At 39.7% G+C, this 23,054-nt stretch overlaps 1 protein-coding gene across 6 annotated transcripts; it reads right to left on the reverse strand.

Annotated features, from left to right (window-relative positions):
- Positions 1 to 947: 947 nt before the first annotated feature.
- Positions 948 to 20,296, reverse strand: LOC118299258 (Na(+)/H(+) exchange regulatory cofactor NHE-RF3). Of its 6 annotated transcripts, none has more exons than XM_035622829.2 (12): positions 20,206 to 20,256; positions 20,047 to 20,124; positions 17,307 to 17,334; positions 15,850 to 15,911; positions 15,523 to 15,734; positions 13,667 to 13,738; positions 8,154 to 8,286; positions 7,208 to 7,347; positions 6,982 to 7,123; positions 4,982 to 5,178; positions 4,769 to 4,906; positions 948 to 1,363 (listed from the first exon to the last, which is right to left on the reverse strand). In XM_035622829.2, exons 1-12 carry the CDS (start codon positions 20,219 to 20,221, stop codon positions 1,340 to 1,342), a joined length of 1,242 nt encoding a protein of 413 aa, XP_035478722.1. In that variant the 5' UTR covers positions 20,222 to 20,256; the 3' UTR covers positions 948 to 1,339. The 6 variants fall into 6 exon arrangements, with proteins under 6 accessions (XP_035478722.1, XP_035478721.1, XP_035478724.1 ...); XM_035622828.2 differs by having other exon boundaries at positions 6,916 to 7,123; XM_035622831.2 differs by lacking the exon at positions 20,206 to 20,256 and adding an exon at positions 19,754 to 19,837 and having other exon boundaries at positions 6,916 to 7,123; positions 20,047 to 20,199.
- Positions 20,297 to 23,054: the final 2,758 nt, after the last annotated feature.

Below are 23,054 nucleotides of genomic sequence, written 5' to 3' on the forward strand. Positions count from 1 at the left end.
CTACCTGACAGTAACGCTGGTAATTGTCTGGGAACGTCTGTCCCTTCCACTGCAGGGGACTTTGTCATATCAAGCAGATCTGTGCTCTTTACAAAAAATGTGGACATTCTCATGTCTCTTCTCTTTCTTCTGAAAGAATTGAGTAAAAACCATGGTGAGTTCCATTTATAAACAGATGTTTCTTTTGTACTCTTGGTTTATATTTGTTCATAACTACTACAATACTACACATTCTTTTTTTATAAGGAGCTGCTTTTGTTTTGGATGCTGCTAAGAAGACACCCCCGTAGATGGGTCAAGTATAGCTCCATCATTGTTTAAAGTGAGAAAAAAAAATCATACTTCATTATGTTAGTTTTAATAAAATAAAATATGGAAATTTCTCTGGCATTTTTTTTTCTGATGTATCGAAAACATACCAAACCATGACGCCTATCAAACCGAACCGTGAATTATGTGGAGCATTACACACCTAATATATTATATATATATACTGTATATATATTAGGGCTCCTTTTGCTCTGCCGACCACGTACCTGTCACGGCACAGGTTGTGTTTCTTAGAGACATTGTGCTTTTGCTGCGTTGGCCGCACTCTTATAAAATAAGAGAATGTTGCTGTTTCATCATGTCTGTGCTGCGTGTGTCGGCAGTGAGAGCTGGCCCCGCCCTCTTCACAACACAGGACAGACTGACAGTCACACGGATCTCTCCTCAGGATTGGGGATAGCGAAGATTCATCATAGATGAAGAATTCCTTTCTTCAATACCGTTAGCAGCACCGATTACATTGGATCTGATTGATACTATGGTCTTTCATAGCCCCGGTCTTTCTGTCTTTCATATTTTAGCCTCGGGACCAGTTTAATACTGGGTTTCGGTATACACACACACACACACACAAGTAATCACTGACATTAGTAAATGATTGAAAAGACACCAACAGATAACTAAAATATCATAATTTTACTATTAAAAATGAATATGAATGAATATATCCAGGCACAGTGCAAGTTACAGCTGATCAGATTACAGAGGCCATTAGAAACAATGTGTCATTATGTTAAATATGGAGCCAAATATTTCACATATATTGCACTGCTTTTAGCATATACTATGTTACAAGGATTTTCACACAAAATAATGTTTGATTATAATTGACAGAAAATAAAATCTCACCCTCAGATTGAAGTGCCTAAACATGCCAGGTAACACAAAGGTGATATCTGTGACCAACCACAACTTCATCTGCAAGTGTCTCATCTCAGTTTGATGTAAAATGAGTTGCTCTTCCACTGTCAGGTGATGGTTTTGGTCATTTGCCTTTTGTTCGTTCCCTTTACAAGAAAGCATCACTTGAGGGCTGAAAAACACAAAATAAATAGTCACAATAGCCATAAAACCATCAGTCATTTTGTGATTATACTTCTGCAAACACCATTATGAGCATTTACACTTGCACTAGTGTCTCTGTGTTGCTTTGCAATTACAGTGCAAAACTGCTTGCTGGCAGTGGAGTTTTCAAAGCCACTGTGTGCATACTTCAAATAATGGTGACTGAAACTGAGTGGATCGTTTTGAAGTAACAGTTACTTTTACTGAAGTTACTGCAACAAAGAAAAGAGAGATGACATCGAAGGACTGATGATGTACTATTGAAATTACTGAGGCTGGGGATTGATGAGTTTTTCTGTGTTTCTCCATCTAATGAGCCAAGGCGACCAATGACAGTTGTTGCGGTCTATGTCACGGCAATGCCTTATCTGCCATGCTGTACCTATGCCATCGATTCAAAAAAGAAGTAGTAAACTGACCTTTCTATCTGTTGTTACTTTTACATTCATTGTGTTCTGACTCGTGTATATACTCTCAATTTCTATTCCACATATGTGCTACACACAACTTATACACATACACATACATACTTTTGTCTCTTCCCAGGTGTCAAGGAAAAAAATCCATTGCTATTTTCTCAACTGTCATGTGTCAGTACAGTGCAGGAATGTTATCAATACTTAACTTCCACACAAATTGACCACCTTGTTGATAGTACAGCAGCATCATTGAGTACCACACTCAACACTTAAGGAAGATAGCTAAACAGAGGAGGAAAGCTCCATTGTTTGATGCACAAACACATGCAACAGACGTCACTTAGGTAAGAAAGGAAGTGGCGTCCACTAATCTAGATGATTTTTACCTAGAGTGGAAAAATATGACATGCCCTTTGAAATGCCATAACCACTTATTATTCTTCAATAATAGAGGAAAATAAAAACAACCCCAGGTTCCTCTTCCCCACCAAAAAAAAATCATCCCCCCAAATAAATAGTTCCTCCTTATGAACTATTTCCCCACATGAATACACAGTAGCAGCCCATGGTCATAAATTATAGTGGGGCAGACACTGGCTCCAGGCACTCAATCGCTAGCCACGCCCACTTTTCATATTGTTATTTTAATAATAAGTATATTGCACATACTTATTAATAGACAATACATAATCATACCAGCCAATAGCAAATATTATGCAGCCGTAGTCAATACAATGTTAAGATAAAAGATTATATCCAGTGTGCATGACAAAAAAATCACCCACTATAAACACGGCAGTCAGTGAATTTTCTATCACTATGTGATAGACAGTTACGTTTTGGAATTGAATTGGACAACACAGAAAATAAAATGAATAATATGTTTTGGGACGCTGAAACATATCAAGTGCATGAGCATATACAGAAGTAAATACAATAGGCACTACTGTCTGTCATGTCAGAGTCTCACCCTGTCACCTCACCTGGAACTTGGCAACTTGATCTTTCAGATGCGCAAATGTTTGGATCACAGCTTTATTGAAATCAGGAATGTCATGTGTCAGTCGCTTTTCAATCAACAGCATTGTTAATGCATTTAATCTGTCCTGTGACGTGGTTCTTCATCGTATTTCTACAGTCTTAGACACAGCAGACGCTGTGTTGCTGCTGGTCACTATTTCTGCAGGAAGTGTTAACATGTGTGCCTCGAACTAACTCAAGAAAAGAGTAGAGAGCTGCAGAGTAGAGCCGTGGGGCTGGACTCATTCAGACTCTTGTGTTGTTTAGGGCTCAAGAAAGTGCTGTGTTAAATTTGGACACACGTATTGTTCAGTATTGATACATTTGATTAAACAGCTGATCACCGATTTGGAGCTGGGACTTGTCAACATAAGATACATTGTCAATTCAACAACGGTGTGTTCAGAGTTCTGCAACAAACTGTGATGTCACCACGGTTTAATGACTGCAGGTCACTTTTTGCAGTCAAAAAAGAAAAGTGAACCAGCAACACCGCAAACAGCCAAACATAATGTTGTGAACGGCCACTAACGCTAATGAGAACACAGCAAGGCTCGCCGCCTCTCCCTCAGTCTGCACGGATGTGTACGTGAGTGCATGTTCAAAGTGAGGAGCAGTGCATTGAACACATCTTAAGAGATTTTTTAAGTTGTTATATGTCTATGGCACAGTCATAGACACGGTCATGCACGGGGGGAGACTGGAGTCACCAAAGCATTGGATGAAATGACTGATCGGTTGGATTGAAATTATTTGTTCCATGGCGTATTGTAATTGATTTTAAAATAGAATCAGCAGCAAGGTTGAACTGGAACAAAAGTGAAGCCCTCGCTATCAGTGAATGGCATGGCGGTCTCCCAGTCTTCCAAAAAAAGATAGCCTTGAAAAAAGACGGCAATAGGTACTTGGTAGTGTTTTTAGGAAAGGAGAAAATAGCTCAGAAAACTGGGAAACTAAAGTTGCAAAAATTTGCAAATTGCTCCCTCAAATGTCATTAACAGGTAGAGTGTTGGTTTTAAATAGCATCCCAGTTGTGGCACCGCTTAACCTGTGTAGACCCCCCCCCCAGGCTTACTAGCTGGGATGCAAAGAGTTGATTTTTTGGGAGATGTTCTACACTGGGTGCCACAAGGGGTGCTGTCTTAAGCCAAAAAGGAGGGAGGAAAGGGCCTCGTACACCTGGCCTGCCGGTCTGCCACCTTTAGGCTTCTATTCTTACAGAAGTATCTGACAGGTTAGGCAGACCTGGTGTGGAGAGATGTGGCCAGTTGCATCCTTAGGCATGGCAATAACCTGATGTTGGATAATTCGCTGTTTTTAACTGTTCTGAATTTCTAAACCCAACAGGGTTACCTCCGTTTTATCAAGGTGTTTTTAAATCATGGGCTTAAAAATCATAAAAGGTTTCCAGAAGCTGACTCTCTGCAATGGTTGTTGAACCACTGATCCATGGAGCCAGACTGGATGTCAGCAGCATCACAACACCCGGCCTGACGGAAAAAACTGAACCCCCAGGAAAAAACTGAACCCGATCCTACAGACCCTTTCCCACAGATATTCCTGAGCCCAGACCTGGGAGAACTGACCGGCCCCTTTCTGAAAACTACAAATGAATAGAAAACTGACTCTCCACAGAGATGACAAAAAGGCACTCTACTTTAACTGTGTGAAGAGCATCCACAGGTCCGGACTGAGCAACAGACCCTCTACTGTGTTGTCACAGAGATTTGGATAAAATGGACTTTGCCCACAGTGGAGGATTTTGTACAAACCTCATCTAGAAAAGCGAAATGGCGACCTCCAGTCGATAATTTTACATGGTGCTATTGCCTTGGAAGAAGTATCAGCTGAGTTTTAGTCACAAATCAGTTATATGAACCTGGTTATACATGAGTATGTATGTAATGAGGTTGTTATTAACAGTAGGAACATACCTGACTGGTTAAAGGTCCTGAGTAATCCGGCACACAGTCTGAGTGAAAAGCTGAGCCTCTCTCCTCTCTGGCCTGAGCAAACACTGTGGGACATGTCAGATGTCCATGTTCATGGAACAGCAGTGGAGAAATGCTTAACTGCAGGAGATCAGAAGAAAGCAGTCAAAGATGAGCCCTGAAACACTTTGTAATGCCGAGTCCCTATATACTTACCTCTCTGTAAAAGTCTCTTCCTGGTATGGATATAGAGGTGAGGATTACTTCATCACCACTCTGTCTAATCTTTTGGACGATGTCCTCATGATCCATAGACTCAACAGGTTCCCCATTGACAGCTAGCAGCAGGTCTCCATCCTCCATCCCTGCCACCTCAGCTGGACTTCCCACATCCACCTCCCTCAGCACATGAACTGCAAAGCAGGTTTAGACACCAAGACTGTTGTTGGCAACGTCCACATGAATATTGAAATCACCAACTATAATGACTTTATCTGTGCAACGCACTAACTCAGATAAAAAGTCTGAGGATTCTGATAAAAAATCAGAGTAAGGGCCTGGTGGTCGATATACAACGACTAGAATAACTGTTTTTTGGCATTTCCAGCTTGGGTGAAAGAGGCTAAGAGTTAGGCTTTCAAATAAGTTAAAACTATGTTTAGGTCGAGGGTTGAGCAATATGTCTGATTTGTAGATTGCTGTTACTCCTCCTCCTCGGCCTGTGGTCCGAGGAATATGAGTATTATTATAAGAGGGAGGTGTTGATTCATTTAAACTAACATATTCTTCTGGCTGTAGCCAGGTTTCAGTCATACATAATAAATCAATGTGGTGATCAGTTATCAGATCATTCACTAACAAAGATTTAGATGGGAGTGACCTAATATTAAATAATCCACATTTTATTGTTGTATTCTTAGGTTCATTTATAGGCTTTGTGTTGATCTTTATGAGATTTGTGTGAATTACACCTCTTTTATTTACTTTTGGATTAGATAGTTGAAGTGGTCGTGGGGTAGAAAAAGTTTCTATGGGGTTTTGTGGGGGCAACTGCTATAATAGAAGTGCAGAGAAGCATGTGAGACTGCAACTCTGCTTCCTGGTCCCAACTCTGGACTGTCACTCTTTTAACTGTCTAGGTAACTGAGTCAGGTTTCTAAAAAGGAGAGCTGCACCATCCAAAGTAGGATGAATGCTGTCTCTCCGCATCAGACCAAGTTTTTATCAAACTGTTATCTGGACAAAACCAGTGGTTTAAGGATGACGTGCGGCTATACATGTCATCACTGTTCAATTTAGGCAGGGATCCAGAGAAAACTCAACAGTCCGACATTTTGCAAGTACACACCGAATTGAAAATCATTTTTGTGACCTCCGATTGGCGTAATCGGGTGTCTTTACTGCCAACGACATTTTTTATTATCTTTGATTCTTTGAGATAATAGGCTATAGGGTTCTTACTTCGCGTTAGGGGTGCATAAAAAATGCCCTGATGTCTGACTTTCTTGTTTCTGCCATGATAGTTGGCTTGCTTGCTAGCTACACACACACACACACACACACACACACACAGTGTGTCAGCGAGTAGCACCTTGGCTTTTATATCAACACATACCACTGGTACAACAACTAGCTTCTCTCAGTGACTGTGAGATGTTAACATTAATGTAGCTAGCAAGCGTTGCTAAAACATCAGGTAACTCTTGTAAGTTCTTGTAATCCAATGCTTAAAAAAAAAAATGATGCCTCTAAAAGCAACAGGTGAAAATTATGAAAATTCACTTAAATGCCAAGCTTCGATAGTGACAGTGACCATACTGTCGGTTCTGTGTGTGCCGAAAAAAAACTTGTGTTTTCGACACAGCCCTGGCTCTGTAAATTGAAAACAACACTACGAGTGCAGTTTGTAAACATAACTCATCACCAAGTGAAGAGACGTGCTAATGCATGAGAGCTACAGCTCTGCGGTTTTGGCCTAGTGGTTAGTGCGACAGTTCCCACACCCGACGTCGTGGTTTCGCTCCCTGGCCAAAGCAGGAAAATCACAACTACAATCAATTTGATTTGAAGTTTGTTAAAAACAGTCTTTATAATCTCTACCAGGTGACTGTGTGTCTGTGTATGCCACCTTCAGTGTCCATCAGTCTCACCTGTCTGATATTTGCCTGCTAGCTTTTCTTGTCTAAGCAGGAAGCCATATCCGTTGTGTCCTTTACCTAAGTACATGGTCTTGGCATTGTGGGGGAGGTAGTAGCATTCTGCCACCACAGGCAGGATGGGCATCTTCCTCCTGACATAGCAAGCCTCACTCTCACTGTCAGTGACCAGCACCGTCACAGAGTCCCCCCTTTTCTTCACCTTAGAACCAAACAGAAGAAGTCACACACATGGCGACTAACAAAGTAGATAGGTTAGATGAGACTGTGAAGACTGGACTCATACAGTTTTGCTTAAAGTTGAGTGTGTGAGCGTTGACACAAGAAATCCGTTGATCCAGATCAGTCTGTCTCCAGTGCAAACTCCAGCTCTCTCTGCTGGACCATCAGGCACTGTGCTGCTCACCATGTACTGGCCTTTCTGACCTGGTGACATGTCCATCATCATCATCAACAGTAGAGGGTGGCATTGAACTCTTGTTCTTTGTAGCAGGATTAATCAGAGGTTACACAGAGGTGGCTCTTAGCTGTGAATCAATGATGAGACTACATTGTAATGTGGGGAACAATGCATCCAGTTATTCTACTGAACAACACAATGTTCTAAAGGAGCAGTTTGACATTTGGGAACATCTCCTGTTTTCTTCCTGAAAGCGAGATAAGAGGATGGGTGTCAATCTCAGGGCTGTTAGTTGGGTAATAAACTGGAGTCAGGACCTGATTCACCTAGCTTAGCATAAAGAGTAGAAGCAGGGGGAAAGTGCTAGCCTGACTGTAACTGAAGTAAAAAAAAAATCAGTAACTGTAAATCGGACTCATTATCATGTAGTACCTCTTTTGTTTAATCTGTGGGCAAAGAAAGATGTAAAAATGACAGTTTCATGCTGGAACAATTTTTTGGACAATAAGAAATAGTGGTATGCTTCACAGTGCCATTAAACTGAGGTTGTCAGGTTTGATACAGAGATCAAAAACAGGCTACCTGACCTACAGCTGCATATTGGGCAGACTGTTGTTTGAAAAGAAAATAGCAAAAGAGTACAGAGTGAGGAATTACATCTTCTGGCTCAGATTTTGCTAAGTGTTTCTATAGAGCAGAGACATGGACATAGGTGAATCACATCTACTATCGTCACAACTGGTTTTCTTTCTTGTGAAATAACTCAGGCCCCGTATAAGGTGTAAATGAGTAGTTAACACTGCATCAAAAAGTTACTTCAGTGTGTCTGTACCCTCCACTGAGATGATGGTCATCCCCAGGCCACACACAGGGTGTCTGCTGATGTGACACAGTCTGGGTCTGGACCAATGGCCTCCTTTGGAGACCTTGGCCAGCTTCTTCAGGTCCACATCCATAGACACTGCCTGGAGAAGAGACACATATCAGGAAGACTGAGTAGCAGCATCATACAGTAACAATAACATGCATTATTCAAGTGTACAACCCTAAACTTCTGGTAGCTAAGCTACTGAGGACAGTTATAGCCACAGTTAGCCATATACACTTAGCATAACAAGTGTAGCCTACTGAACAAAATGTAATTTTATAAAAATTGTTTATTTTTCTTGTGCTCTATGTCAGTGTAACTATACTGTATAGCAGTCAATGCTTGTTGAGCCAGGGTGCCAGTCAGCATCTCAGTCTGACAATTTTGTAATTATGTAGAACTACCACGACCTCTACAAAGGAAGAGCTATTCAGCACACTCCACATTAAATGTGTGCATACACCAAATCACTATTGTTTGAATAGACCACACTGTACATTTAGAAGCATTTATTGAAAAGGTAACAAGTTGAAAGCAACAATATCTAATCTAACAAATGTAAATGTATACAGGTTTTTGAAAAAACTATATTGCTGGTGTTGGTGGTGGTTCAGAGAACATCTAACGTGGTGCACATTTAAACACAGGATCCAGAAGCCATTATAGTGGGTGATTTCAACATTCATGTTGATGTTGCCAACGACAGTCTTAGTTTTGCCTTTAATTCGCTCATAGACTCAATTGGTTTTACTTAACATGTAAACAAACCCACTCACTGTTTTAAATTCACCCTCGACCTCGTTCTGACATATGGCATAGAAATTGAAAATGTACTAGTATTTCCTCAGAACACTACTTAGTTACATTTGAATTCTCGTTTATTAACTTTACTGAATTTGGAGAAAAGTTCTATTACAGCAGGTGTCTATCAGAAAACTCTGTAAGTAAATTCAAGGAAAAAGTTCCATCGTTATTTACTCCACTGCCATGTGTCGATACAGTGCAGGATATTTATCAAAACTTTACTCCCACACCAATTGATGATGTTGTTGATAGTGCAGCAGCCTCACTGCGTACCACACTCGATACTGTCACCCCTCTGAAAAAGCAGACAGTCAAACAGAGGAGGATAGCTCCATGGTTTAATGCATCGACTAGTGTTTTAAAACAGACGTCACGTAGGTTAGAAAGGAAGTGGCGTTCCAATCTAGATGATTCTCACCTCGACTTGAAAAATAGTTTAATTACATATAAGAAAGCCCTCCAAAATGCCAGAACCAAATATTGTTCTTCACTAATAGAGGAAAATAAAAACAACCCCAGGTTCCTCTTCAGCACTGTAGCCAGGCTGACAGAAAGTAAAAGCTCTACTGAACAGTCTATTCCTGCAACTCTATGTAGCAATGATTTCATGAGTTCCTTTACTAATATGATTATTACCATCAGAGAAAAAAATGATCAGCTTCTTCCCACTAATAACACAGACACACTGTCCAGTACAGTAGCCTCTGAACCAACAGTATCGCCTAATTTATATTTAGAATGCTTCTCCCCTATAGATCTGGCTGACCTGACTTCACTGGTCACTCCAAACCATCAACCTGTCTTTTAGACCCTTTTCCATCAAGGCTATTTAAGGATGTATTACCTTTAATCAATAGTTCCATATTAGATCAGATAAATTAATCTCTATTAACAGGCTACGTACCAAAGGCCTTTAAGATGGCAGTAGTTAAACCTCTGCTCAAAAAAACGACTCTAGATCCAGATATCTTAGCTAATGTAGTGTCTTTTTGTCATATATGTAATGTGAGTAGCACGTGTGGTCCACGTGTTTCTTGCTCTGTAATGTTATGTTAGGGGCCTCCTGACGACCCCCTGAGCTTTCCTTGCAAGCCCTATTTGGTCTACTTCTTGCATTGTATAAACAAATGTGAAACCAGAGGTTCCTTCTGAAGTACACAATGGTCCTATATAAATCTACGTTTTACGCAGTATGAACAGAGTTTTCCTTTGGCTGGATGCTCTCCAAGCTCTCTAGTGCTTGAATTGATGCTGGTCTTCTTGTAATAAACCTTTATATACAAGACGGTGTCGGCGGACTTCTCTTCAATACATCTTCACATCATCGCTACTTAGTATACAACACTAACTATAGACCCATATCAAACCTCCCCTTTATCTCTAAAATCCTTGAAAAACTGCTGCTAATCAATTATGTGACTATTTACACAGGAAGAGTTTGCTTGAAGACTTTCAGTCAGGGTTTTGAAAACATCATAGCACAGACACAGCACTGCAGAAGGTTACCAACGGCCTTCTCATGGCCTCAGACAGTGGACATGTTTCTATTCTCGTACTATTAGATCTTAGTGCTGCATTTGATACCATCGATCACAAAATTCTGTTACAGAGACTACAACACATTGGGATTAAAGGAAGAGCACTAGAATGGATTAAATCCTACTAATCTGATAGATTACAGATTCATACAAAAGAGAGTTCCACAAGGTTCTGTGCTGGAACCGATACTTTTCACTTTATACAGTATATGCTTCCTTTAAGCAATATTATTAGAAAACACCACATCAATTTCCTTGCTACGCTGATGATACCCAGCTGTATTTATCTATAAAGCCAGATGAAACTAATCAGGTAGACAAACTTCAGGACTGTCTTAAAGAAATAAAGGCCTGGAAGACTCTAAATTCAGAAAAAAATGAGGTCATTTTACTCGTCCTTAAACACCTCAGAGAAACATTATCTGATCATATAGTTACTTTGGATGGTATAACCTTGGCCTCCAGCTCTACTGTGAGGAACCTTGGAGTTACCTTTGACCAGGACATGTCCTTTGACTCACACATAAAACAAGTCTCTAGGACAGCCTCCCTCACCTGCGCAATATCAAGAACATTAGAAACACCCTATCTCAAAAGGATGCTGAAAAACTAGTCCATGCATTTGTTACTTCTAGATTGGACTACTGTAATTCATTACTGCTAGGATGCCCCCAGCTGTGAAAAGCCTCCAGTTAATCCAAAATGCTGCAACAAAAGCTCTGACAGGAACTAAAAAAAGAGAACATATTTCTCCAGTGTTAGCATCTCTGCATTGGCTTCCTGTAAAATTCAGAATAGAATTAAAAATCCTGCTCCTCACCTACAAATCCCTCAATAATTAGGCCCCATCATATCTTACAGAGCTCATAGTTTCATATCCATATTCATATATATATTCATACTCACTTTGCTCTAGTTCCAGGACTCCTTGTGGTTCCCAGAGTCTTTAAAAGTAGAATGGGAGGCAGAGCCTTCAGCGACCAGGCTCCTCTCCTCTGGAACCAGGAGGCAGACACCCTCTCTACATTTAAAGATAGACTTCAAATCTTCCTCTTTGATAAAGATTATAGTTAGAGCTGCTCAGGTGTTTACTAAACCATTTCTTTGTTATGGATCTCCTCCATTGGGAAGTGATTTCCCTCCAGCAGAAAACTTTCTGGTCCAATCACAACCGATTATCTGATAATGGCCAGGGTTTATACCACGATGGAGACTGAAGCGACTTTTGTAAACAACCAAGGCTGCTGCTAATGAATGAGCATTTGACTAAAAGTACACAATATCTTTCAAATTTCTCCCACAAAAATGGGAACACACGTTCACAGACATTGTGGATTCATCATCACAGACATCTCCTCTCTGCTCTAGTCTGTTGACATTTTCGCGTCGGTTGATAACGCCTCTTGGAAATCGAAAATAAACCTAACGGTCCCAGACTAGTAGCTAGTAGTAGATTAGTCTGACTACGCCAGGCTACTATAGGCGACTGCTGGGGGGACTTATATCATGAGCATATTTCTCTCTCTCTCTCGCTCTCTCTCTCTGCCCCGATGTATGTACATTACATATCACTAACTCTGTTTTCTCTCTCTCCTATTGTATCTCTTACTCCAGAGTTGCAGGATCCAAAACCATCATTATTATTACTATTACTGTTATTATTAATAACATAATTGCATTTATAAGTGTCAGAATTATTTCAATAATTATAAGTATCAGTCTGGCAGAGATAAAAGCGCCGGTTGTACAACTGTCCTCTCTCTCTCTTCTCTCCTACTGTCTCTCCTTTCACCCTCTTTCTGCCCACCTCTCCTCTCTCCCAATTTTTTTGTCCTCATCCCAATCGGTCGAGACAGATGTTTCGCCCACAACTGAGTCCGGTTCTGCCAGAGATTTCTTCCTGTTAAAAAGGGAGTTTTTTCTCATCCACAGCTGCCAAGTGTTACTCATTGTGGGATTTGTTGGGTTTTCCCTGTATTATTGTAATATTGACGTCACTATGTCAAGTTCCTTGACACAATGTATGTTGTGATTTGGCGCAATATAAATAAAATCTACATCTAATGTGATGCATATATAAACAAAGGATACCGTTTTCTGCTGTTCCAATTCTTTATTGCTTGGAATATTTTAACAGCGCTTTTCTTTGTCTTTTTATATTTATTTATAGTACTTCAAATATTTATTCATCATGTCTACACGTCATGCACTTCCTATTTTATCCACTTCTTTTATTCTTTTATTTTGTAATGGAGGATGGCCCAAGAAAGAATTAAATTGTGGATTCTATGATTAGTTGTGTTGAGCAATGTTATGCTATGCTCAGTAACATTACCAAGTCCATAGAAAAAGGAGAAGAAGGGTCCTTTTGGTTTGCTGTTTGTTAACTTGCTGCATTAGACTGCATATATCGGGTTCAACAACCTTTCAAACTTAGCTTCACGTGACCCCCAAAAACAACGGTGTGGACACAGGTGACTCCAACAACTCTAACAACCAATTCTACAACAGTTTGAACGTCTGTCATCGAAACAGTCTGGAGCACCAATGAGCACTGCCCACATTCCACAGAGGTTAAATACCTGGATTTACTAACTTAGTTAGAACTGAAAAACCCTCTTGTTTGAAGGTAAAACGTCTTCAAGAATCTACAACCAAGTCATGTTGCTCCTGATTCAACAACCTTCTGAATAACTATGATCTGGATGAATGAGAATGTCCACAGACGTCATGTATTTAGGTTAACAGGGGCCGGATGAAAAAATAATTCGATCAACTCCGCTGAGTCAGTGATGGATGAATGTTGATATTGATGGTCATTATCCAAGGTAGTGTGGTCAAACATGCTTGAGAGCCAGAGCAGTTCAGTGAGGTACCCATCATTCACAGTTGAGCTAAGAGCCTGATACAAGAGTGATGCTCTCACTTTTGCTGTTGTTAATGTAATAACCTTATTGATGGCTGTAGTAGACTGATACAATACACAATCAGCCCTTTAAATGTGCGTGCTGACTTAATTAATGTGGATGTGAGGGGACCTCATGTCTGCAGTGAAAGCAGCCTGTTGCCCTCACCATGGGGGATGGAAGGTAGTGACGGTAGTGACTGTAATGTCATGTTCATCCTCATACATACCTGTTCGTACTCTGTTCTCCTCAACACCAGGAGAAACAGGTGTAAGCTACACGACTGGATTTTCCTCACCACCTGGCAGGTAAACAGAGAAACACAAATGTTTCAGTGAATAGACGCTCTTTCATCACCAGACATCGTTCCTTTCATATCAGGTCCATCCATAATGACAACATCAAGATTTTTCTTTCATTGGGTTAAGCTTCGGGTAAAACCTTTAGATGAGCCAATTCTGAACATGGAATTAAACTATAGGCAAACTTGTGAGTAGAAGTAAATAATAAAAACGCACAAACAAAGTACATTGACCTTTTGACCTCCAGTAAAGTGAAGCAAAGTGCAGATGGTATAGCTTAGTGGGTTACATCGCAAAAATGAAATGAATATATAGTGTGAAATGTAATGAAAAACCCACACATAATAAAATGATATTACATCAGTAATGTGCAGTGTTGAACACTTAGAGCTGTGGAGGTCTGAATAACAAAAGACTCTGTGATGAGGCATTTTGTGGAGACAATATTCTATTTAAGAATTTCATTTGAGGAAAAAAATATATTCTGTTCTGCTGTGATCTGCATGTTTTATATCATCCATCATTCAGTTTCACTTCTGTGACCTCTGTCACCAAGCTCTGTGCTCTCAATGTTTCTCTTTTTCTCGCAGTATGCTGTTTGAACTCTCACATTTGCTAACACACTTGCTCAACCTGACCGTGTTTCCTTTTCTGGACAGAGCGGGAGGCTGCAGCATGAGAAGGAGACGAAAAGCTGCAGCACAGTAGTTTCCAACAATCTGTATATTTACATCATATCAGATCTAATTGCATTAAACATTATCAGCCTAATCTATTCATCTTCTACTTAGTCTTCAGTGATAGTTGTTCTGGATATCATCATCACATATTACAAGATTATATCATCATATCAGTTTGTTTACATTGGCGCCTGAACATGGCTACGACTACAAACTGAGTCAGAACACACAGTGAGAGAATAGCAGATACAAATCAAAATATTTAGACTGTCAAGGTTTCACACTGAATCCTCACATCTCACCTGTTAGAATGAAATATGTGTGAGGCATAATGTATTCAGCATTTTTGACACAATACATTAATAAATGAATATTGTGACATAGTGACTCCCATTGATACTATTGGCTTCAGTGAACTGTACAACTATTCACATCATTTTAAGATAGGACATCAAAAAACAATGTGATTTAACATGATCTGGAAGTTTACATGATTTGTGTGGTATCATTTTTCTTGTCTGCTGGTATGATTGGAAAAATGAAAAGAAGTGGACTTTTCTTGGTTGTCAAGGCTGCTGAAAGTATCAAAGGTTATGGACATTACATATATTATGTGACTACATATATTCCTTTAAATTATGTGTGTGCATTTAATGGCATTTGCTCCTATTCATATTTATTTATTGAGTCTTTCTTTTATTTTTTTTGATTTTCAAGTGTGTGAGTTTGAACCTGATGGTTGGCCGTGGGACTTTCTGTGTGCAGTTTGTACACAGTTTGTGTTGCTGCGACTTGGGAGGTAGTGTCCTTGGGCAAGACACTTAATCCTAAATTGCCCCTGACGGTTGTGTGAGCAGAGTATGAATGTGTGATGTGTGATAGTATGAATGTGTGTGTAAATTGATGTATATACAGTGCTTTGGGTGGTCCATAAGGTTAGAAAAGTGCTCTATAAATACAATACATTTACCATTTACATTCTCCCCACGTCATGTAATGTCCATTCAAACATTCTTGTGACAAATCATCGAAATGGATCCAAGACATATTTTACACTATGTCACTGCAGACAACAGATTGTCTTCAAAATTTTGGACACTGACCCTGAACATGTCCATGTTGCCCACATATTCCTCGTTGACCTCCAGCACTCGGTCTCCGTCTCTGAGACCGCTGCGCTCTGCAGGACTCCACGGCTCCACATCTCTGACCTCAAAGCGCCCACGGCTCTGGTCCATCCGCAGGTAGAAGCCAAACCTCTGTCCCTCCAGACGCTTCAGCTGGCACAGTGTGGGCACCAAACTCTGACTGGGCTCTGCACACACAGAACAGATCATCATCACTGGGAGGGACACTGTTTACTGATTTTTAAGAGATTAAGTGTAGGTTCAATAAGTTGTACATGTAAAGGCTTGAGTATTAAATGTTACCAGGATCATCAGTTATGACCAGAGCTGGATTATCAATCCCTTCCTTTGGATTGAAAGTAAAACTGAAGTAAGGAGAAATGAGAAATTAGGGTTAGGGTTACAGTGTGGCACCCCCAGATTTCATTATCATCCAACATCTAGACCACTAACTGTCTCTCTATAACTAAAAAACAATGTGATTTAACATGATCTGGAACTTTGCATGATTTGTGTGATATAATTTTTCTTGTCTGCTGGTCTGATTGGAAAGATGAACACCTCCTTGAAAAGAAATGAAATTTTCTTGGTTGTCAAGGCTGCTGAAAGTATCAAAGGTTATAATCACAGATAAGTCCTGAATATCTGAGGACTTATCTGCTACCTGTTATTAAAGTCATGTAATCACTGCATGTGAACACAACACACTGTCTTTGGTGGAGAATAAATTCAGAATGAACGTGGAATGCACTTATGTTAGACTTTTTTTAAACCAACTTCATTGTAACACATGGGTGATAAGTACAGTGACAAACTCAGTGCTGCAGTTCAAGTAAGGTTTCCTGTCCAAAACCAAACACACATCCTAAGAAAGGATGTTATCAGTTGTACAGAGGGATTATTTAACTATCTAGTAAAAACCAAACAAACATAATTAAATGTTGAAATAAAATCATAAGATTAGAAGGAACATATAATAAGGACAAGCTGAAGCATTAAAATAATAACTAAATGCAAATAAGGAGATGAGACATAGAGCCAGAGTAAATTATATTTACACACAAATTCCATTACTTTTTTGTTAAGTAGCGAAAAGTCATTTTTCAGTGCGGCACCAGTGGGTTTGTGAACTGTCATTTTGAAGCCTCGAGTTTCACCTTTTGACCAACACCATGTTGACTTTCTTGAAACCAGACGTAGAATTGGAGGTGGGTCTGACTGCATGGCCACCTCCACTTGCAGCCATGCACCAATTGGAAGGACCAGCTGTCAACCACAAACCCCAATGCCCTTGCTTTATCGTCTATTATACTCTAAATGAGACCATCATTTATGAAATGAAAAGCATGTTGTAATGAACAAGACTTGAAACTCGTGATTGATCCACAAACTCCTCAGGAAAATGTTTACTGACGTTATAAATAAACGTAGAATAAAAAGTAGAATCATTTTTGCAACCAGTGGAGTCACCCTCTTCTGGTGATTCAAGAGAATTCTGGCTTCATTTTCCGGACCCGGGGACTAGGTCCATATTTATATACAGTCTATGTGCAGGACACAATGTGGGAGATTAGACAAAGAACAATTATGTATATAGTATTTTGTTATCAAAGTGATATTGTTTAAAAGAAATTCAATAAACTCGTTCTTCGAATTGATAACGAATGGTCGACAATACAGCTATGATCCTTTAAAAAGCAGTAGATTGTGTTTATTAGGGGCTATTAGTGGTAAGACAGGATGAATAAAGCTGAACTCACCGTGGAAATGCCATGGCATCCTGGGAGCCTGTAGGAACCAGAGTGACACAGTGAGATACTCGTACCTTCCTGCAGCGGCTCATTTTACAGCAAAATAAATAGACTAAATAAAAAAAACAAGATTCTATTAATCTACGGAAGCGTATTGCTGCAGAAAAAGAAAAATGGATCAGTATCACGTTATAAGCGTAACACACATGTATTGTTATAACAAGATATTTTCATTTATAACGTGAAAATGGATTGTTAGTGAAATGGAATAATTGATGGAGTGGATGCTGATTCAGGAAGACGAAAACCCTGGATGTCTTCAGCAAACATATTCATTATTAAGAGCTCAATATTGAGGAGACTTCCAATTCGCTACACAGATCAACAGGTTCACAGTGTTTGCCGTCCCAAGATAGTCTGCCTATCCCCAGTCTCTGTAGTGTATTTAGCTTTGAGTAATGTCGTCATCTCCCCGCGACTATGACACCTCGAGGGAGAGACTTCAGCTGCTCTAAGATTGTTTTGGATGGCCATAGATAGGATGGCCTTGTTTGGTGTCTGAGAAGACTCATATTAAGAGTTTCTCATGGAGGATAGACGAAAATTACACCACAGCTAGAACATAAAGTGTGAAAACTTATTGTTAACATGACCAAGAGAAGACCGCTTATGTGTGAGGTGATTTTGGTAACATTACAGTGGTGAACCTATTCAATTTTTTGGCAATATGTCTTTTCGACGACGTTCCTTGCCAATGGTGTAAGTATCGACGGTGCAACCAGGGCCAAGAGGCTTACAGGGGCCCATGATGGGAGGATCATTTTTTTTTATATTATACTGTAACGCATGTCGTTACCTCTTTGAGTTCCCTCTGCACAAAGCACACTGTAGTTACGAAAGAAAGGCTGACTGCCGGGAAGTGGTGCTGCTCATAGAGAAGCTTGTTATTCCTGTGGCCCGGAATTCAGATCATTGGATGAAAATATGCTGTAGCTCACTGTGTATCTTACTCTGAGCGATAACAACATTTAGTCTGTTAGAAAATGATCTGGAAAGTCAGAAGCTGTGAATATCTTTCCAACTTTACAGCAGTGTAAACATTCAGTCCTCACTCAGTTTCAAACATGATGTTTAATAATACGTGTAAACGTTATAACACTAACGTTTCATGTAACAACGTGAAAAACATCTTGTCCTAACAATCAATTTTTTTTTACGTTTGAACGTGATACTGATCCGTTTTTATTTTTCTGCAGTGGCAGCAATACACTGCCAGTTTAATCCATTGATAAATAGGTTTATTCCTGTTAGCTGTTAGATTTGCTGTCTCAACAAACCCATAATAATAATAATAATAATTATTATTATTATTATTATTAATAACATCATTGTATTTATAAGTGTCAGTTTTCACTAATTATAAGTATCAGACTGGTAGAAATTAAAGCAACTGTTATACTACCCCCCTATCCGCCGATATGTTTACAGTACATGTCACTAACCCTGTTTGTGTTTTCTATCTCTCCTAGTGTATCTCTGACCCCAGAGCTGCAGGACCCAAACCCGTCATTATTATTGTTATTATTAATATTAATATTAATATCATCACTAATAACAACAACAACATAATTGTATTTTTTAATTAAAAGTATTGAACAGCTGCTGGTGCATGTGTTGGGGACTATTTTCAGCAGCAAATTATCCCACATTTGTGGCAACTATAGCTCAAAGGGTAAAGTGGGTTACCCACTACATGTAAGGTTGGTAGTTATTTCAATATTACGATTTGGTGCTGTAGTCAAAGTCAAAATAATCTACAGTGTGTGGTAAAGGAATATGTCACCAGGAGCAACAGTGTGGGTCACTGATGTTTTTAGATAACAATGGAACTATATAGCTCATAGCTCAAGATATATCACAATACTTGTAAACAGGGGACAGCCAGCGAACATGTAGAACACCACCAAAACATTTAAGTTAGACCCTGCGTATATGTACACCACTGGCAGCCCCAGTAAGTGATTCATGTCAGGGTAAATGACTGCATTCATGGGAACCAATCACCTTCTCTTGTAGAGCCAGGCTAAGAAGAAACCAAGACACTGTCCATGGGCGCCTGTGACTCAGGAGTTACAGTGGGACGTCCACTAACCAGGGGTTCGATGCGATGGCTTAATCCCCAGTTACTCTAGTTTGTGTGTCGAAGTTTCCCTGACACTTAACACTAAATTGCCCCTGACGGCTGTGCTGGCAGAGAATGAACAATGTGGTGAAAGCGCTATATATAGAAAATCATTAAAACTGTGTGTGAATGGCTGAATGAAAAATGTGCTGTAAAGCGCTCTGAGTGGTTGATAAAACTAGAAAAGTGCAGTCCATACAGACCATTTTCAAAACAGAGTCCAAGCAGTGGCCTTCACCAAGATGGTTCAGGTTTCAAACTTAGCTGCGCTAACCTTTGCACCTCAGCCTTCCCTTGTTCCTTTATTCTTGAATTACATGGAGGCAATGGGCTTCCAGATCCTGGAAGAATCTTCAAACTCAGCAATGGAAGAAAGTGAATAAAGAGATAATGAAGCTCAAGGCTGTTTGGTCTGTGTGAGAGGACAGAGCTCTGCCATCGCGCTAAGAACAGGACATTTCCACACAAGAACTTTGCTTAACCACAAGGAAAACAAGTGTTTTTTAAACCCAAATCTATCATGTAAATTGGTATCTGTATACAATACAACAATACAACAGTCTTTACCTTCAAGCACAGCACAAAGACAACTGTGACTAACCGCCCCAGTCAAGAAGAATTCTCCACAGGTGACTTCTGTCAACACTGAGCAGCATGGGAGTTTAACTTTGAATAGTCAAATCATTGGAAAGACGTGTTTGTGAAGCAGGAACTGGACGCTCCTACCTGTGGATGAGCTCATGGAGTCCTGAGTCTGTTCTTCCTGTTAAGACTGAGACGCTGGATGGACAAGGTTCACAGCACACACACGCACACACACACACACACACACACACACGCACACGCACACACACACATACACACACACACACACACACACAAGAGATTGTCAGGAGGTGAGAAGGTGACTCCTTTCTCTACAGACATTTGGGTTAAACATTTACTCTCTGCTGGAGAGAGGCTGTGTGCTGAGTGAAACACATTATGAGAGAAGACCTCAGTCCACAGACCTCAGTCCCCTGGCCAGCTGACATCATATTTAAAGTCAGACCAACATTTGTCATCATGTGTCCCACCATGTCTCAGACTGCTAGTGCAGCCTACAATAGGTGGCATTTTATGCAACAACTCAAAATGCACCAAGAAGCATCTTATGATACAAGATCACAGACACATATTTAAATGTAGATGATTCATTTACATTTCAGGGCAGACTGACACACTGTCAATGTATATATTCAGATGGGTTTTTTTAAAGAAAAAATGTAGCACGTGTAAAATCAGTTTAAGCCTATTAAAATTAATTAATGGGAAAAGGGTACAGTCTTGAAGGGGAAAGAAAAAAATTAAGTTTATCTTACATATAATGAAAAGCATTATAATAACTTTTTGAGATTACAAATTTGCTTCATTTACATAACTCTCAGAATAATAGTGTGAAACGATGTCAGGAAAGCAAATCAGATAAGATTCTCCCAAAGTCACTGACATCCGTCTCCGATAGAGAACGTCCGAATATTCACAACATTTTTATTTGGAGCTCTTCTTTCAACTATTCATACTATAACTCCAGGAATTATACAGAGATACAAACGTCTGTATGTAGCCTTTTCTGATTGGCTGAACTGCAGTGACACCACACACTGTACTTTGACCTGCTTTTAGCAATGAAAAGTGCTCAATAAATGAAATTTATTATTATTATTATTATGTCATGTGAGTGTGGTATTCTACTCCAGTAAGAAATTAGAGGCTCTGCTGTGTTTCTCAGTTTCTCCTCTTTTCATATATGAAATGACGAATGTGGACATACTTCCTTACTTTCCTACACTTTATCATGTTGGTCTACTTTGTGTGAGGGGAAGACATTTATTTATCAAAGGTGTTCATCCACATCAGATACATTTACACAATCAGCTAAATATTCATACAGACAAACTGCAGCACTATCATAGTTTCATCATCCTTAAAGTAATGTAACCCATGTTAAATAGGCCATAACTGTAAGATAGAAGACTGAAAAAATAAATAATATAGTATAGCATGCTCCAAATGTGGACATGTTAGGTGCACATGCGTCATGCATATCGGGATGCCTTCACTTCTAGGGAAGAAAATTCAAGTGTACAGGTCAAGGTCATGGTACAGATATCGCCATTCAGTAGAAAGTAATATCTTCTGGGAAGTTTCAGGTGACATTGGGATAGGGTAGGTCTTTTATAAAGGGATTTTATGTGATGTGCTCGCGATACTGAATCAGGTGACTTTCTAACATATCAGAAGTCAACTTATTACAGGAGTTGATCTACTCAATATTCACATTTTTTTCTGTCTTGTTTGCTACGGACGAGATTGCAGTTTGACGCACAGTTGATTTCTCTGCAATTTGAGTTTGAGCCCTTTGTTCAGAGAAAAGAGTTCCATCAGTGGAGACATTTTTTGTGAGAGACATCGATCTAAGATCCTCTACGTGCTGCGCCAGTTACGAGATGCGCATTGGATTCCAAAGTGTCAAACGGAAGTCAGCTTGACATTCAGTTAGCCGTCATATTTGCTAGCAGAAGTCCATTGCTGCATATATTCTAACAAAATATGGTGGTGAAGTTAGACGTTAAGAACTTTTATTACTCTATTCCCATGTGATCTGTCTCTGCAAAGTTCCATTTTGTTTCTGTCCTGCTGGTTTTGGTTGGAGTTGGAATCGAGACCTTATGGAGTGGATCTCTTCTGCTGTTTTCTCTGCCCTACAGCTGCGCTGGAACAAAGTAACAGTTTTGGCCAGCCAAGCCTCAGTGAAGAGTTGATCCTGAAAGATCTGAACTGTTCTGTTCAAGCACACTGAAGGACACATTCCATAGACTATTCATAGACTGCACAGACATCTGAGACAGTCATTTCTCTTTATTTTTGTTTATTCTATAAATCCGTGTTCACCATTGAAATTTGGGATTTGACAATATTGTGGGTTTTTGTACTCCTGATTCCAGGTTGAAAAGTGAGTTTTGAATGCACAAAAAGTGTCAAAAACTATTTTGTGAGGTAACAGAGTTACATACCGTTTATTGTTAGATTTATTTATTCTTATTCTGAATACAAACGTTTTCTAAACTCACCTGTGGTGTCTCCTTTACTCTTTCTACTCCAAGCTAAATGTTCATACTGATTTCTCCAGTGGGCGAACCTAAAATCTCAGATATACTGGTCCATGTGGTTATATATATATATATATATATATACACACACACACACACACACACACACACAATCTGTAGCACTCAGTGTCTGCTAAAGTAAACCAGAGCTGAGGGGGGTTACAGTAGCATTATATGTGGTTCTTGTTTTGGCCTTGTAAAATTCCATAAGTTCTCCCATATCTGAGATGATTCTCAATCATCCAGGTCATGGTATCTTCAGAGGCCTGAGCTACGAAGCAGGATTTGCGGTTATCGAGGTAACTTCAGCTTTAACTCTGGGTTTTCTGTCTGATGGAGCTGGTTCTTTTCTCACTGTGGTAAATCACCATTGTAACCTGTTACTGGCCCAACTACTGACCAATAAGATCACTGGAAAACCAG

Source organism: Scophthalmus maximus, chromosome 11 (assembly GCF_022379125.1).
Source record: "Scophthalmus maximus strain ysfricsl-2021 chromosome 11, ASM2237912v1, whole genome shotgun sequence".
Classification (NCBI taxonomy): domain Eukaryota; kingdom Metazoa; phylum Chordata; class Actinopteri; order Pleuronectiformes; family Scophthalmidae; genus Scophthalmus; species Scophthalmus maximus.